At 41.3% G+C, this 18,409-nt stretch overlaps 1 protein-coding gene across 1 annotated transcript in view; it reads left to right on the top strand.

Annotated features, from left to right (window-relative positions):
• The window catches only part of ALDH1A2 (aldehyde dehydrogenase 1 family member A2), a 98,846-nt gene that overhangs the window by 70,134 nt on the left and 10,303 nt on the right, over positions 1-18,409 (top strand). The window contains exons 8-9 of the mRNA XM_082618376.1: positions 14,462-14,564; positions 16,225-16,409. Of these exons, the coding sequence (XP_082474502.1) occupies positions 14,462-14,564; positions 16,225-16,409 (288 nt within the window). The remainder of the gene's footprint in view (positions 1-14,461; positions 14,565-16,224; positions 16,410-18,409) is intronic.

Raw genomic sequence — 18,409 nt, 5'->3', positions numbered from 1 at the left:
TAGCATGAATTATAAGTATTTGTTAGGTACACGAAGGAGGAAAGACTGAATTTGAGAAATAAAAGCTTAATCTCAGAGCTAGAAGGTGATATATCAGTGGAACACTTTCTTCAAAATGTCACTAATAGCTTAGGGTTTAATATTTTTTACTTTGTAGCTATATAATTATGGACCACTTAATTCTGTACAAAATTTGCTTAATAGTAAGCACACATTTCTCAGGGTTGTGAGAATTAAATGCACAATGAGTTTTATAAGTTGTAAGCAACAAGCAAATGTTAGTTTGTAATATGTCATTAGCATTCTAAAAAATGAGAGAGCTCTGTGAGTTGGATGATCTGTCAAGGCTTCAAGAGAAAGAGGGATTTGATACAGGTTTTGTAAGATATGGGTAAGTAGAATGAACGGAGAAGAAGTAGAATTAGTCAACAACTAGAGGCTGGAGTGTACAGAAAGTCTTAGTGGAGTAGAATAGGGATAGGGAAAGGGTTGGGCAGAAAGGTTGGGAGGCAGATGAATGAGAAAGTAATATTCTGCAAATCAAGCCATTGAAAATAATTCTCAGTTTAAAAATTGAGGCCAGAGAGTAGAAGACCTTTCAGACAAAGACATCACATGGAAACTGTACACCAGTATCCTTTATGAATATAGATGCAAGAATCCTCAACAAAATACTAGCAAACAGAAATCAGCAACTTAAAGGATTATATACCATGACCAAGTGGGATTTATCCCAGGAATGGAAGGTTAGTTTAATATCCAAAAAATGCGTCAATGTAATATTCCATATGGATAGAATAAAGGACAAAACCACACCATCATCTCCATAGACATGGAAAAAAGCATTTGACAAAATCAAACACCACACAGAAACATACAGAAATATTATTCCTAATTCCCAAAAAGTGGAAACAATCAAAATAGCCATCAAATGATGAGTTGATAAGCAAAATGTGGGTATATCCATATCCATACAGTGGAATATTACAGTCACAGAAAAGAAGGAAGTACCAATATAGGCTGACATGGGTGAACCTTAAAAACATGCTAAATGAAAGAAGCCAGTCACAAAAGGCCACGTGTCATGTGATCCTATTTCTATGAAGTCTCAATAATAGGCAGATCTATAGACAGAAAGTAGATTAGTAGTTTCCAGGGGCAGCAAAAAGGGGAGAATGGGGAATGACTACTAATAGATATGAAATGTTCTGGAATTAGATACTAGTAATCATGGAGATGATTGTACAATTGTCTGAATATATTAAAATTGAATTTTAAAGTTCAAAAGGTAGATTTTATGGTATATGAATTATATCTCAATAAAGCTGTTAAAAATGGATGATTTTTAAGAAGTATTTAAGGCTTAAAATTGTGGATATTAATAGCCAACATCGATTGAGCACTTACTGTATGCCAGGTACCTGCTAAGTGCTTTGCATATATCATCTCACTACATCTTTACAGTAGCTCTAGGAGATACACAGATGAGCAAGTGTGGCTAGGAGAGGTTAAGTTACCTGCCCGTAGTCACGTGCTAGTAAGTTGCGGGTCTGAGAATCATACCCAGAGCTTATACTTCAAATGACAGTGCTATGCTGCTAAGGGGCTATACTCGGTACCATAGAAGGGGGGAGCCACTAAAATCAGGAATGACATATCAAAAGGGATACTTAGGAAGGATAATATCAGTGGAACATATTCTGTTCAAAGCATGGTCAAACGTATGTAATTCTGAAAGGTCATAGACACTATTCTAACTCAACTTTTTTCCTTTTTTCTAAAATTTACTTTAAAATCGCATCTTTAGCCTCTTTAAATCTTATTCGATACATTATAGGGCTTCCAGTGGACGATCTCTGGCATAGAACTTACAGTTTTAAACCTAAGCTGTCTTGTCCGCTCCGCAAATATTTATTGAGCACTTACTAAATATCAGGTACAATGTTAGACCTTAGAGAAATTGTGCAATTCAGTCTAACCCAGTGATAGTCTGTGAATATGTAACTAGTATAGTGTGGTGTGTATGGGAGCATGGAGAAAGAGAAGAATAATTCTGCACCATTTCTCTTAATACTTCCTTATTGAAGATGCCTTCTAAGACCAAGGCTAGAATTAAAATTCTTTTGCTCAACATGGTTTTCAAATGTATCTATATCTGTGCATTAAGGAGAAATATAATTTGTTCAGGATGCTTAAATTCCAACGAAAAGCTATTTCATTCAAAGGTAACACCATTTAAGAAAAAGATAATTCTACATCTTAATTCCACAGTTGTTAATACTCACAACTGTGGAAAATATAGGTCTATCTTCCTTTTCTCTTTGGAGAAAATGAAATTATGGTGGTATGGTATGGGAGCCAAAGTACGAAAAGGACTTGTGGGAAAGGAACCCCAGCTGTGGGGACCCTTGTGAGTAATGTGTTGCTTGATATTGGCGAATAACCATCAAACACTGGTATCATTCAATTCTCAGAATCATTTCCCATGCCTGATAGTCCAGTACTTTCAAAAGGCTTGATACATGTTTTGCTGGAATGTAAAATGGGACGTTAGGTTTCACTGTTGCCTCTCAATAGCAAATGCAGTTTTTGTTTTTTGAATTTTAGTCAGCTCTGCTTTTAACAGGCATTTTAATTCCAGAGCTGTAGATTTTATACTAATTCAGTATATCCTTAAAACCTCTTCTAAAGTGAAAAGCCTAATAGAGATGGGGGGGGGGAAATAGCCCTATGAATCTAAATCACAGCAGATGGGACTTGTTGAGGAGTTAGTGGGTGTCTGATTTCCTCGTGCCCCGAACACTTGGTAGAGTGATCTAGTGCTGGACACCAGATGTTCAGTCAGTGACTGCTAAACACATAATTCCAGTGTTCTAGTTGAAGTATTTTTATATTTAAGGGACACAAAAGTGTGCAAAAGCTAGGAAAAATATTAGGTTTTCCTGTATACCCATTTTCCATAAATCATTTTTCTAATGCTCAGATTATATTACTCTCACCTACATTCAGGCCAAGTTAATTTCCATCTACAAAACTATCCAGTGGTTTATGATAAGCAAAGGTAATAACTGAGCTGAAGGGTTAATAATCAATCTGATAAATCTCACGATCGACAAAGACCTCCTCACAGAATTTTATATTAGGGAGTTTAGAGCTTTAATGTAGTTCACCTTGAGTTTATTTCTTTCAGTCCTTTATTTAGAGTCTCTTAAAGAAAAATAAAGTACTTCTTATGGCTTTGCTAAAATGAAAGCTTGAAAGAATGCTGCATCACACTACCTCTAAAAAAACTAGAGGAAAGTATTTTTTCAGTAAGAAATGCCAAACATAGTCTTCAAATCATACTAAAAGCAATCAAGATTAAATATCAGATCTATATGAGAAAACTAGACGTAATTTAAACCTCTCTCATGGTAGTGTGCATTTGTTCACAGTACATGTTTATATGTAATCTTTCCCACCCTCAGATTCCATCTGTAGATAAGGGATGACTGTACCTGACTCATCCAGTGTGAGGAGGAAGTAAGCTAGTGTATCTGAAGTATTCAGCACAGGGCCTGGCCCTTAGCAAAGTGTCAATAAATAGTAGCTGTTACTGCTTTCTATTTATTGTTAAATGAATTCGTATAACAATGTAGTCTTGGGAAAATGTGGTATAATATAGAAGGGGGCTGGGTTCAACCAAGCTTGGATCAAATCCCAGCTCTCTTTGGCATATTATTTAGTCTTTCTGATCTCTCATTTCTTCATCTATTAAGAGGGATTATGAAGAACTGTGTACATGTTTACTTGTGGATTTATGTAGATAGTGTATTTGAAAGTTCCAGTCCTATTGCTGTCACATTGTAAGAACTCAGTGAATATTAGTTGAATCTGATTGATTCTAGTTGAATCTATTTGCAAAGGATATGTCTGTCGGAAACTAATTCCTGCTTTCCTCTAGAAATTTTACTTTCCTTTTGTTTGTTTTATGACTTTTATAAATATTTTACAAATATTTTTGTCTTCTAATAAATGTTTATTTTTGTTTCGTTTTGCTGTTGTATTTCACTTTTTTGGAAGATTGCCTGGGTGCTTGCTTGAATAAACTGATTTTTAATTTTTTTTTTTGGCTGCATTGGGTCTTCATTGCTGTGCATGGGCTTTCTCTAGTTGTGGCGAGTGGGGCTACTCTTCCTTGCGGTGCATGGGCTTCTCATTGTGGTGGCCTCTCGTTGCGGAGCATGGGCTCTAGACACATGGGCTTCAGTAGTTGCGGCACGTGGGCTCAGTATTTGCGGCATGTGGGCCCCAGGGCACATGGGCTTCAGTAGTTGCGGCACACAAGCTCAGTAGTTGTGGCTTGTGGGCTCTAGAGCACAGGCTTAGTAGTTGTGGCTCATGGGCTGAGTTGCTCCGTGGCATGTGGGATCTTCCCAGACCAGGGATCGAACCCGTGTCCCCTGCATTGGCAGGTGGATTCTTAACCACTGCAATGCCAGGGATGTCCCCACAGTTCTGTGACTTTGCACATGTCATTTCTTCTGACATAAATGACCACCCTTCCCTTGTCTACCCAATGAAATCTTAGCTCAACGATTTTGTTCTACTATCTGTGCAGATAAATGAGAACTGGTCAATTTCTATAATGAGTATGATGCTTTATTCTTACCCAGATTCATAATCTCAAAATTTACCACCCTTTTACTTCCAGTAATTTCTTTTATCGGCTTATAATCTGTTCTTTGTTTTCACCACCTTTTGCTTTCCCTTAAGTTTAGTTTTTTTCCTCTTCACTTGTTCTCTTTCCCTTTCAGGCTTTAATTATTTTAAAATTTAATTAACTTATTCTAATGCATTTAACTTTAATTAAAACCGTTAAGTCATATTTTAAATAGTCATGTGGATTCAATATCATTTCCCCAGCAATATTCACAAAGGACTACAAAAAGAAGTGTGGCATAATTACTCTAATAAAGTACCATTTTTATTGCTTAGTATATCTTTATTAACAGCTTTATTGAGGTATAATTGATATACAATAAACTTCACATAGAGTGTACAGTTTGGTAGGTTTTGACCTATGTCTCCACCTGTGAAACCATCACCACAGTTCACATAGTACACACGTCCAGCAGCCTCAAACGTTTCCTCCTGCCCCTTTGTAATCTCTCCTGCATCTTTTGCTCTGCTCCTCCCCCCATTCCCATTCCCAGGCACTGAACTGCTTTATGCCACTGTAGGTCATTTGCATTTTCTAGAATTTTATGTAAATAGAAACATACAGTATGTACTCTTTTTTTTTAAACCTAATATTACCTTATTTAACCCTCTGCGATTAGTATCTACTCTTATTAGCACCTACTCTTTTTTTTTTTTTTTTTGCGGTACGTGGGCCTCTCACTGCTGCGGCCTCTCCCGCTGCGGAGCACAGGCTCCGGACGCGCAGGCCCAGCGGCCATGGCCCACGGGCCCAGCCGCCCCGCGGCACGCGGGACCCTCCCAGACCGGGGCACAAACCCGCGACCCCTGCATCGGCAGGCGGACTCCCAACCACTGCGCCACCAGGGAAGCCCCAGTATGTACTCTTTTGTCTGACTATTTTTACTCAGCACAGTTATTTTCAGATCCATGCACATTTTTGCATATATATCAAAAATTAATTCCTTTTTATTGCTGAGTAGTGTTCGATTTTATGGATACATCACAATTTGTTCATTTGCCTGTTGATGGACATTTAGGACATTTAGGTTGTTTCCAGTTTGGAACTACTATACATAAAAGCTCCTGTGAACATTTTATGTGCCAGTCCTTGTGTGTGTGTGTGTGTGTGTGTGTGCATGTAGGTGGATAGTTAGATAGATTGATTGATTCTTTTTTTCTCTTGGGTAAATGCCTAGCAATGGAATGGCTGGATCTTATTAGGTTCAGAAACTACTAAATTGTTTTCCAAGGTGGGTGTATCATCTTACCAGCAATGTATTAGGCTTCTAGCTCCTTCACATCCTCAGCAGCATTTGGTATGGTCAGTCTTTATAATTTTAGCCATTCTAATAGGGGTATAGTGCTGTCCCACTGTTGCTTTATATAACACAGGAAATTCTTTATCTTCACAGGAAGAATATTAACAACTAAATATGTTATCTTCAACAATGCGGATATCCAATGGGGGAGCTGAGAGAGAAGGGAGAGTTGGGGAAAGAGAATAAGACGGAAGGTGGCCTCATGAAGTATTTTGCTGTTAGGAACATTCACACAGTGAGATAGCTTATAGCAGTGTGCATAGAGCAAGTTTCGCCTAAAGTTTTCTGGTGGAGTCTATTGATATTTCTCTCTCTAGAGGGGTTTACATTCACTAGGAGGGAAACAAATCCTGTGGCATCTGGAGTATCTCCAAGTTTCTTCTCTAGGATGATATCATTGACAGATAATAGAGGACCAGAGGGAGAAGTATTTGACTAGACTACAAAAGCCACCTTATAATTATATTAATGGTGGCAGGTGGAGAACTTTCACAGGCAAATCTAATGATCATGTAATCACCAAACCACTTTACAGCTTGTAGTTTTTTTACTTCTTTATTTATCTACCCTCTCAATTTTGTAAGCTACTTGGGAAACCGTATAGATTCTTTCAGAGGGTACATGTCACTTAAATATGGATTTGAATGTGGCTCCAGTAATGATTATCCTAGTAGAGGGGACCTGTTTATACATCACAAAATGTCTGGAACAGTCAGCAACAAGAAGCTTATTTGAGGTGGCTGCTTTCCATTTTACTTTAGCAAAAGGCCTTTAAAAAGAAAACAAAGTTCCTCGAAGATAGGATTAATTTCTCCTTATGCAGCTAAATATATAAGCAATGAATGTAAATATTTGATAAGTGAATATAAAAGGGCTCTTATAAGCACAGAGTAAATAAACAACCTCAGTAAAGTACAGGAAAACAGTTTGCATTTTGCTTGGTATGATGTTTTCTTTATTCAGTTAAATTAACAAACCATGATTTCATCATTAGTCAACAAGATAGTAGAGAGACCATCAAAGCAAACTACAGGAGAGTCCAGATTGATCTGTGCCAAACAAATGTTTGTAGCTAACAGCTGTATTATCACTGATTCTAATTTACGCAGCCAGGGTTCTCCTTTCATTTCCTAAGTGAGATGAATGTCATCTTACATGATACAGACACCCTCTCTGCTGCTTGAGTAACGAATCAGGTCGGCTCTCCCCTCTGGGTAGCCTCACCCCTCTTTGTAGGTGGGGAGGAGTGGCCTGCTAGAGTTTTTTTGTTATTTTTTTTAAAACAACTTATAAGCCTCTTTCTAAGGTTGTATGAGTCCATTAGTAAACTATCCAGCATTTGAATGAAAAATACCAGTTTGTTGTGTCAAAACCTTGGATGTACAGGTTTTAAATTATGAGCTTTCTTCCTTTTCTTGTTTAATACTTAAATAAAACCTTGAGTACTGAAGAATAGGAAACAGTATGCTGTAGTCTTTGCCTGCTAGCTGAGATTCTTTGACTCATTCTGCAGTAGATTTATCTCCTCAGAGCTCAGGCTGAGAATGAACCGATCCTAAGAAGCCCATCTGTTTAGTCCACCTGGCTAGTGGGACATGTAGTACCTTTGACTTGAGGATTCCAGGCTTCTTCCTATCAAAGCAGAGCCCTCCCCCAAAATCAAAATCTTGATTTTTTACATTTATTTGAGATTAAAAGGGAGAGTCTATGTAACAGAAGGAGGGCTAAGTGTACAGGGCAGTTGCTCTGGAATATCTGTTAGCTGTGGATGGTGTGTTTAGCCATCAGAATTCTGCTCATAGCAGAGGGTATATAACCCCAGGAGAACATCTGGAGAAGAGAAGCAGTCCTGGCCCTGCCACTCAGTGGATGCCTGTCAGCAAGTCATTTCTTGACCTGAGTCATGCTTTTTTTTCAACTCTAAAATGGGGTAATAATTCTTACCTCACAGGATCACCATGAGGATTAAATAATGTTTGTGAGAACAAGCAGCACAAAATAGGTGCTCAATAAATGATAATGTTCAACAATTGGAAAACAGAACCAACAATGAAAGGTTAGAGACAGTATGAGAGAAACGCCCTTAAGGATTCTTTAATTCCATGGTTCTTAACCCTAGCAGCACATTAAACTACCCATGCCCATGGGCTCCACTGCAGACAAAGATGATCAGAATCTCTGGGGGCAGAGCCCAGACAAAGAAAACGATTTTAAGTGCTCCGGGAGCTCCAACGTGCAGTCATGTCAGAATCATGAAGCCATCCCCTTCATTAAAGATGTGGAAATTTCAGCCAAAGATAAGTAAGAAGAGGAAAGCTCAAGATCATTCTGCCAGTGGTGTCAAGGCAAAAGCCTTGGACATAGGCATTCCGTGTTCTAATCACTCACCTCTGTTTCCTTGAAGACTTCATAGTCTCTGATTTCCAGAGACTTCAAGAGCAGCTGTCATGTTCTGGCCCATTGGCCAGATGTTGCTGACAATCTGTGTGTGTGTGCGCGCGTGCATGTGCGTGCACAGGAGTCCCTCTGCTGACGGTCAGTCTGGTAAGGAAGACAGCTATTAAGCAGTATGAGAGTTATGTGGGATCAGAAAAGTGGGAAAACCAAACCCTATAGCAAGGGTGGATCTAGAAAGCTAGCTTCTCAGAGGAAGTGGCAAAGGTAGGGCTGGAAAAATGAGTAAGCGAGGAGAGGAAAGACGTTTCAGGCAGAGGAAACAGCTGATACAGAGACACGGTCATATTCCAGGAAGGGCAAGTGGTTTCATGTGCTGTAGTGATGAGTGTGTGGTGGTGAGAATGGTGGTGGAGGAGAGGGGCTGGAAGCACAGTCAGAGGCTGCATTGGTTTTCACAATCTGAATTTCACAAAGTTTTGAAATTGCTATTATCCCTTAAATTAAAGGAACTGCTTAGATGCCTTGGTCCTGTGACTTTCTGGTGCAGATCTGAACAGACTGATTTGGTCTGTTATTTCTGGATATTTCAGAAAGACAAGAAATGTCCAATTATACATATTTTGGGCATTTCTATTTCTATCATAGAACCAGTAGCACAATGAAAATCAAGAAAGGAGAGGAGGAAAGAAGCACAGAGTCAATCTGTTTGGGGTTTAAGAAAGGAAACTATATTGGAAAAAGCAGTCATCTTCAACCTGTTTACTGAGATCTCTACTAGAGAGTTTTCCATCTTTTAAAAAAGGTGGCATATCTCTGAGAAGGAATCCACCCCAATATGTATACTTAACTCATCAAGAGAAAGAAACATCTTTGAGAAGAAACCCATCCTAGAAATATGGGTAATTAACTAATGAATAAAAAGAAAAATTTTACCATACTTTAGAAACTCTGTTCAGGGAGCAACAGCCTTGAATAAAGAGGGCACAGAAAGCCTTCCATGGCCTTTTTGTCCTGTATAACAAATTATTTTCCATGCAAAGCTCCAAATTGCATTTCCTACCCTGCTGCATTGCTGTGAGCATGATTCTGGTACATTGTGGCTCTTCCAGGGATACTCCTGATATCAATCGTGAAGACTATTCAGAATGAGGATGGGAGTCAGAGTTGATTTGTGCCAACATTCCTGCTGAGAATTAGCCCAGTTCCATTATGTGTGGGCGAGCCCCTGGTTCCTCGCCCTTGCCTGTTTGAGGTACACAGATACAGCTGAGAGACTCTGCAGGGAGTGCCAAGTTAAGACACCCCATGATAGGAACATTATCACTTACTCTTTCATAATGAGCTCTTTGTGGGAAACCGAAAAAGATCAGGTTTATCTACCATTCAGTGCAGCTGTGGTGCCTCTATGAAAAGCGAGGTCTGCTTAGTAAGACAAGAAGAATCCAGAAGAATTGGATTCTTCTGGACAGACTCTCAGAATGAGCAGGGGCCCTGAGTCTTTTTTAACTCTTCCAACTAACTGGGGTACTAAGGGCCAGAGTAACTGCTTGGTTTGTGTCTTCATTCATCAGTTGAAGAAACTGAGGCCCAAGGAGGTGAAGTGCCTTCCCCAAATTAAAGGTTAGTTAGAGGCCAAGCCAGAGCTTATAGTAACTAGGTCTTCTCACTCCTGTGGGCCAAACTGTCGTCCATAAACCTGGTTATGATTATAATTAGCTAGGTGGTCAGAGATAGGACAGGATGTATAATAAGAGTATATTGTGAAATCTTTTCTGATTTGAAAAAAAAGATAACGATGAACTTGGTCAAAATTTGTTCTCTGTGCCTTTATTCTATTTAATCTGTGTTCACATACAAGATTTAATTTCTCAAACTGTGTATTTCTCTGTTTTATCTCACAGGTTGCCTATTTATCAGAATAGGGCTTGGTGTTATGAAGTCCACCCCTGTTGACTTGACTTGAACCACTCAGAAGACCTGTGCATCCTGGCAGCCTCATTTATCTCACCTCATGCTCCCACCTTGTAGTCGTGTATAAATATGACTGGCATAGCACATACATATCCCTGTGGAACTTACTACTTTTCTATCTAAGATGGGTCACTTAATCCCAGGCCTTTGTTTGATGTCTGTACTTCATTCTTTCCTGGACTTTCCTACCCCATAGATTTTAACTTTGGAAACCTTTGCATGGGATTTGTACAAGTAATATTTTAGGTTGGTTTGCACAGGACCTGTCATATTTTGTAAGAGTTGGCTCTCACGTGAACTCTTTATTTTTAAACATTACTCTTTCCTGTTAAGAATTCCCTGCTTTGGAGTTGCATCTATTCTTCCTATTGTCTCTTTCCCCCTTATGGTAATGACAGTGAGGAGTGCCTCCCTTCAGGGTCACATAACCTCATTCCACTCACAGGGAAAATTCATGAGTAGTAATATGTTCTCCAAAGAGAGTCTGACCTGCAAACTGAGAGTATTATGGGAAGGCAGATGTACCCAATCACGCAATTAATGAAGATTTTTACACCTAGCCCACTTCTGTGGGTGCGGCCCAGAGGAGCCTGACTCTGGGTTATAACAAAATGCTGCACAACCATAATTTCACTGTTCAGATCTAATATTAAGTCAGGCCCAGATTTTTCTGTACTTATTGAACACCTATTAGGTTTACATGGGAATCCCCTTAGCTGTGAGCCCCTTGTGGATAAGGAACTGTGCCTAGCATTGCACTTGGCACATAGTAGGAGAACCAGGAGTAAGTGTTGAATGAAGGGGATTGGTGAACAACTGGGGTTTTTCAGAGTATCCTGTCCTGAGGCCACTCCAGATGGAAGTGGTTCTCCTGTAGCGTAACACATCCAGTTCTTTCTGGAGGTTGGGCTGCAACTTGACCTTCTTCCAAAGATGAAAAGGAAAATCATTATTCATCTGAGATTTGCCTTTCGGTGTTTAGCACGAATTTGGTTTCTAAGGAAAAAATGGCAAAGCATTGACGCAGGAAAAAATTATTCTTTAGGTATTCTTCTCTGATGACCATAGACTGAGCAAGATTTTTGTATAGTTACTGTAGCCATGAAAATACTAATCATTGGACAACATTCCTAGTGCAACAAATATCAACCCATAGAGCACGTTGATGAACGTCAGAGAGCAGACCTAACAGAAATGTAACGCTAGTGAGTCGGCAGTCTCTTCACCAACTGCACACATTTGTTCAGCATTTTCCTATGTGTAAAATCTGTGATTTCTCCTTTTGTTTGTTTTTCAAATGTCAGGCTGAAGGCAGAATATACCTTTTGTAACTGATGAACTGTGATCATTATTTGTGTCTATAAAAAGTGATATTCCTCCTCACTTTTAAATTAATTTGGAGTTCAGGGATAAGGTTTTGGTGGTATGTGGCATGCATTAGGTGCTCAGTAAATATAGAAGGGAAGGCAGAGTGCTGGGAGGAGGTTACGGGAAGGAGAGGAAGTGATCCACACTTGGGCCCTGGAGTCAACCTGCACAGAGTCCAACAGACTCTGCGAGTAACTGCCGGGTAACCTGGTAACACCCATTGACTTCTAACCTGAGTTTAATATTCTTTAAAATGAGATAATACCTACTTGGTAGGGTTTTTGAGAGGCTTAAATGCATGAATACATGTAAATGTCTGATATAACCCAACTCAATAAATGCTAGTTTTTAAAATATAATTAATAATAATGTTCATGACGTCCAGTGATTATCTTCTTTGAGAAAGCACTTGTCTCTTTATCTTCCTGGACTTTGAAATGAGTCCCCTTCCGTTGATATGGATTCCTCAGGGCAGAGAGAGACAAGCACAGTAGAACTGCTCAGAACAGGCAGCTGCAGGCGACAGCCTCCTCAGGGACGCCCCATGGTGCTACTGCCCTGCTGCCCTCGTGTGGGTTCCCCTCTGCTAGGGTCTCAGGCTTCAGTCCTAATCTCACCTGACTGCTGTTCTCTTGCCAGGATGGAGGGCCAGATTCTCCCTTCCTTTGTGTATCCATACTTTCCTCTTGCAGGAGAGCATGTTTGCCTGAGAACGGGGCCTTTATTAGCCCATCTTCCTAGGGGGTTTACCTTGAGGTTGAAGAGAGACAAGCCGGCCCGGTGGGGAAGGGCCGTCTGGCTGTGGACTGATGTCTGCCCATTAATCCTTGGGGCCAGATGTTGGTGTTTCTTAAAGCTTTGATGAGTAACAGTGTTCTGCATCTAAGAGACTCTAATTTTACCTCTTTCAGAGATATCACTATTTTTTCACCAAAGTTAGATTTCCTCAGAATGAGAGTATATTTTCTAAAAATGTTTTGGCACAAGGTAGAGTAACAATAAAAACATGTAAAGCATTTAGCCCAGCTAATGAGCAATACTGGAGACTGGTGGCAAGTCAGAGGGCTTCCTCGGGGTTTTCCTGAGGTAATTGACATGCACAGAGAGTGGAGGGGCCCTGGGAGGAGACCTGCTTTGGAAGGTTCTGCCCCCTACAAGCACCTCCATTTCTCTGCGCCCAGCGTGGAAGAAGGGGCCCTGGCCTCTCATACCTGCACGCGGCTAACTTGTGCAGGCGCTTACTGCATGCCAGTCTGGGTTCTGAGGGCCATCGACCCTAAATCACTTCATCCTCAGGACACCTAAGTTCTGAGGTGGATACTGTTTTTAGCTCCATTTACAGAGGAGGGGATGGAGGCTCAGAGAAGATAAAAAATTTCCCAAGGTCAAACAGTCGTTAAGTGATATAATCAGTAAAAAAAAAAAATCCAGGCTCCAGAGCCTTTTCTCTTAACCACTGCTCTACTACACTGCTTGAGGAGTTACCCATCCTTCCTGAGGATCGCAGGCAGGGACCAGAGGGGTCCAGCATATATTAGCATTTTTCTTCCCCAGCCTTTTAAAATACTTTATTTTTAGTAGGATTCCAGGCACAAGTAGCAGTCTTCATCTCAACAAGGGCAAACTGCCTATAAGAGCTATACGGTGGCCCAGCACTTTCCGTAGAGTGACCTCTGCCCTCCAATAGGGCAGCACCCTGTCACAGGCCAGGTGCCCTGGAAGGGGTTTCTGAGATGGAGTTTGCCATGCAGGTTATTTATTAGGGATCCCAGCCGAAGGGCAGTTGACACAACGGGAAGTCGAGCTGCAGTGCAGGCCTGATGGCCTCAGCCAAGCACCTGGCTGTGGTGGAGCAGACGTGGTCTCTCAGAGCTGCCTGGTGGTACCACGGCCACCATCAGGTGGTGGATGTGGGACACCTGAAGGAGGGCATCCCCTTGGGCAAGGAAGCTCTTTTCAGCTGAGGTGACTCTGAAGGAGCTGACAGCATTCCTTGTCACTGAGGCAGTGCGTTCTACCTTGAAAGGGGGCTCTAGGTGCTGCATCCGTGTTTCCATCTTGACGCTTTCAATTTTATTAGCATTGTGAGTCTACACAATGGGAAATGCTTTCTTCAAACTCAGCCTCTACTTGCTTGGATTCTAGATAAATAGGCATTGCACAAATAAAGACAGATCCTCAGCTTTCTGGAATCCTTTTACTATAGCCCTAGGCAGAAGCAAAGGTATCACATCAGTATATATATTTGGACCATGTGATTAAAGTCATACCTGGCATTTTTGGAGGCACTTAAAGAGTTTGTTTTACACTCATCATGTCTTTCAAGTGGAGCCAGTTGGCTTTTTTCTGGAGGCCAGAGTCCAAAGCTAAAAGCCACAATGCAGTGATGGAAAATCTCTAGTTACATTTTGCTTGCCAGTTGTCTTTTAGAGAAATCTTTCAGTGATTAAGATTCCAGGTTTAACTCCCTTTTCCTTGCTCCTTCCATCATGATACTAAAGCAGTCTTCCAACTCACTTCAGAACAGACATTAAACTGCATCCCAACTGACTTATATCTTGTGCACACAAGTTGACCACAGATTCGTTCCTGTGTATCCGGTGGGTGCTTTGCCCTGCAGGATCCATTACTGCTTTGTCCCACTGTTGCCCACAGCTGACTCTGGCCACTGATGGTCTCAACTGCAAGGTGCACAAAACCTTTCTCCATTTCCCTTCTTTCAGGTTGGAAAGCTTATCCAAGAAGCAGCTGGAAGAAGTAATTTGAAACGAGTAACTCTGGAACTTGGAGGGAAAAGTCCCAATATTATTTTTGCAGATGCTGATTGTAAGTCAACCACAGATCTCTTACATGCCCTGGCACACTGGCCTGCAGTGCTCACTTTTATTATCTCCACTTTCAACAAGACACTAAGAAAAAGGTCTCTGAAGCTAAGTGGCATTCAAGGAGAAAAATCTAGACCCTTCCTTTTAAGGAGAAAATAATATTGGTAAAGACCACTTATCAGTTGACAATCAGATAGAGTTTGTTTTCTAGACATAATAAGCCATTTTGACTCTGTGTTGTTGTAAAATAGGGTAGAAGAGGTGAAGGCCTGGTCGGTATTGTATAGTGGAAAGGGCAGTGGTCTAAGCCTCTGAACACTGGAAATGTAACCTCTGCCTAGATTCAAGAAACCTGAAACGTCTCATATATGCCTGGTGGCTTTGTAGATCATTAAAAATTTTTAGTTCACTAGCTCTGCCAACGTTGTCCCAAACCCACACCCCCTTCTCTGTAGCCATCCCCACCCCTTTCTGTCACCCCCATGGCTTTTAGTCAGGATGACAACACACTATGGTCAGTTCGGTATGAATAGACCTAAATTGGAGGTGATTACACCCTGGCAGTAGGACTATACAGAGGCCTAGAGTTATAACCTAGAAACCTCATGTCTCCAGGCAAGATGCTCTCTAGTCCACTCTGCACGGGTGTGCTCCTCATGTTTGGAAGAACTTTCCAGGGAATGAAATTACAAAACCTCTTTCAGGCATCCTTTTTCTTCTTTACATCCTGCCAGACAGCACTGCTTCCTCAATTTCACTACTAGAGAGATCAGAGAACAGAAAGCAGATTGCCTGAATTTCAGCCGCAGCTTGGAATTTGCAAGGAGTTCAGCTTCAGCTTTATACTAGTTGTCAAGAGGATCAGAATTCTGTACCTAAATTCCTATTAAGGTGTAGGCACTCCACTGACAGTACATTGATTCTTTCAGTCAGTGAGTCATTTAGCAACTAGCAGACACCAGATTTATTAATACTATATTGAGTATTATTTAGTGTCTCTTATTTTCACATGAGATGAAAACGAGTTACCATATGCTACTATACAATTCCATGTAAATATAGAGGAAATTTAGCGTCTTCAAAGACGATCATTGCTGTTACAGTTTAATTTGCCAAAATACTAATTAAAAGTATAGCTGCAAGGTCCTATAGATTAGGGATTGCAAATTGGCAGTCTATAGGCCAAGTGCAAGGTATGGCTATGTTTACTTCTAAGTATTACACAAAATATTGATTTCCGTTTTTTCTTAAAACTGGAAATCTGGCAACCCTGGGCTATGTTTATGCATAGCAACAGCCAAATTTAGTACTTTCCTTCTGAGTCTCTGTCACATTGCTTTACTGTTATCTGCCCAGCCCCTTTGGTTATTGGCGTTTGAGACTCCTGTTATAGATAACGTGGTCTAATCCCTCTTTTTACAGAAGAAAGGGATTCCAAGAAGTGATGACGTCCAAGTTAACACAGCCAATAACGTCAGGGTCTGGTTAGAACTAGAACCAAGTTGTGTTCTCAATCCAGTGCTTTTCACTGGGCTGCTCACGGTTCTGCTCTGTGGTGAGCATGACATTACACCTGGGACTTTGGGGAGGGAAGAGGGTCGGTCCCTTAGGCCCCTCCACAGGCAAAGCAGTGTTGAGAGCATGGCTGTTTCCTCTTGTAGTGGACTATGCCGTGGAGCAGGCTCACCAGGGTGTGTTCTTCAACCAAGGCCAGTGCTGCACTGCAGGATCTCGCATCTTTGTGGAGGAGTCCATCTATGAAGAGTTTGTGAGAAGAAGCGTGGAGCGGGCTAAGAGGCGCATAGTGGGCAGCCCCTTTGACCCCACCACCGAGCAGGGACCCCAGGTAGAGAAATCATAGACATGCCCATTCTTTTCTTTTTTTTTAACATCTTTATTGGAGTATAATTGCTTTACAATGGTGTGTTAGTTTCTGCTGTATAACAAAGTGAATCAGCTATACATATACATATATCCCCATATCCCCTCCCTCTTGTGTCTCCCTCCCACCCTCCCTATCCCACCCCTCTAGGTGGTCACAAAGCACCGAGCTGATCTCCCTGTGCTATGCGGCTGCTTCCCACTAGCTATCTGTTTTACATTTGGTAGTGTATATAAGTCCATGCCACTCTCTCACTTCGTCCCAGCTTACCCTTCCCCCTCCCCGTGTCCTCAAGTCCATTCTCTATGTCTGCGTCTTTATTCCTGTCCTTCCCCTGGGTTCTTCAGAACCTTTTTTTTTTTTTTAGATCCCATATATATGTGTTAGCATACCATATTTGTTTTTCTCTTTCTGACTTACTTCACTCTGTATTACGGACTCTAGGTCCATCCACCTCACTACAAATAACTCAATTTCATATCCTTTTATGGCTGAGTAATATTCCGTTGTATATATGTGCCACATCTTCTTTATCCATTCATCTGTCGATGGACACTTAGGTTGCTTCCATGTCCTGGACATGCCCTTTCTTTACTTAATCTCTGATGAACACAGAAACCAGACACTCTGGGGCTTCCCTGGTGGCGCAGTGATTGAGAGTCCGCCTGCCGATGCAGGGGACACGGGTTCATGCCCTGGTCCAGGAGGATCCCGCATGCCGCAGAGCGGCTGGGCCCGTGAGCCATGGCCGCTGAGCCTGCGCGTCCGGAGCCTGTGCTCCATAGCGGGAGAGGCCACAGCAGTGAGAGGCCCGCGTACCGCAACAACAACAACAACAACAAAAAAAAAGAAACCAGACACTCTGGTGGAACCCAACAAAGCATCATCATCCTTTTTCTGCTGACTCCTTACTCTTCTTCCTCATCTGTCTTCATGGCTGGAAATGTAGCCAGTGAGGCATTGCTTGCTTACGTCTTGTGCTTCTCTTTCTGTTTCTAAATTTTATCCTTGAAAAACCAAGAGATTAGGATTGCCTTAAGGATATCTTGAACTTTGGGGGTAGGTTGGAGTCTCTCAGCTCCAAAAAAGGACCCAGGCATGGCAAGATGGATCTTGACTAGAACCCAGTCCCAGTCCTTAACTGCTGGACTCAAGACATCCCCACAGGTGCCACAGTCAAGGAGGGCAGTTATCTCTCATTCCCAGAAACCCATTTATACTTTCACCAGCTGCCAAGGATTCTCTCCACCAACCTGACCTACTCTGGGATGACCACTTGCAGTTTGTAATTGTGTAGGGAATGGAGAGCTGTCTGCTCTCTTCTGCCATATGGTTCTCTCTTACTCTGAATGCTTCATGCACTGTGGTGGATGAGGAAGGCCACAAAGGTCCCTGCCGGCTGCACTCTTGAGCTCTGCAGGTTCTCCATGGTCATCAAGGTATATTTCCCGTTGGAACTCTGGTTTTGAACTGATAATTTTTAAAGGAATATGTAGACCAGATCTCATCTGGATCACTAGAGCATGGGTTTTCCTGATAAGAAGCAACATCTCCGTAGTTTTGGGGCCATTTGAGAGAAGATTGAAGTTGTAACAGCAATTCAAACTCAGGTGAATGTAGGTTTTTTTTTTATTTACCATAATAATTGAGGGATAAGTCTATAACTTGGGGGCTTGCGGGGGGCGAGAATGACCTTATTTTATGGACTAGGACGCTAGCTCTCACTCTTTAAACTTAATCCTTTCCTCTGATGGTGTAACAGTAGTTCCATAAAAATATACCCCAATATTCATTTGTTTATTAGGTTAATTTTTACTTATGTAAACAGTGAATAATCAATTAGCCAGTATCTCCATCATTTAGAAATATTGCTTAAATCTTGAACTGGTACTTATGATTTGGCAGTATCATCAGAGCAGTGCATTCACTGGAATTCTTGTTGTATTAGGTTGAACCATACAAAA

The sequence above is a fragment of the Mesoplodon mirus genome, assembly GCF_964341445.2.
Source record: "Mesoplodon mirus genome assembly, chromosome: 4".
NCBI lineage: Eukaryota > Metazoa > Chordata > Mammalia > Artiodactyla > Ziphiidae > Mesoplodon > Mesoplodon mirus.
Note: the sequence above shows the minus strand (reverse complement) of the source record. Positions and strands in the feature narration are given on the sequence as shown.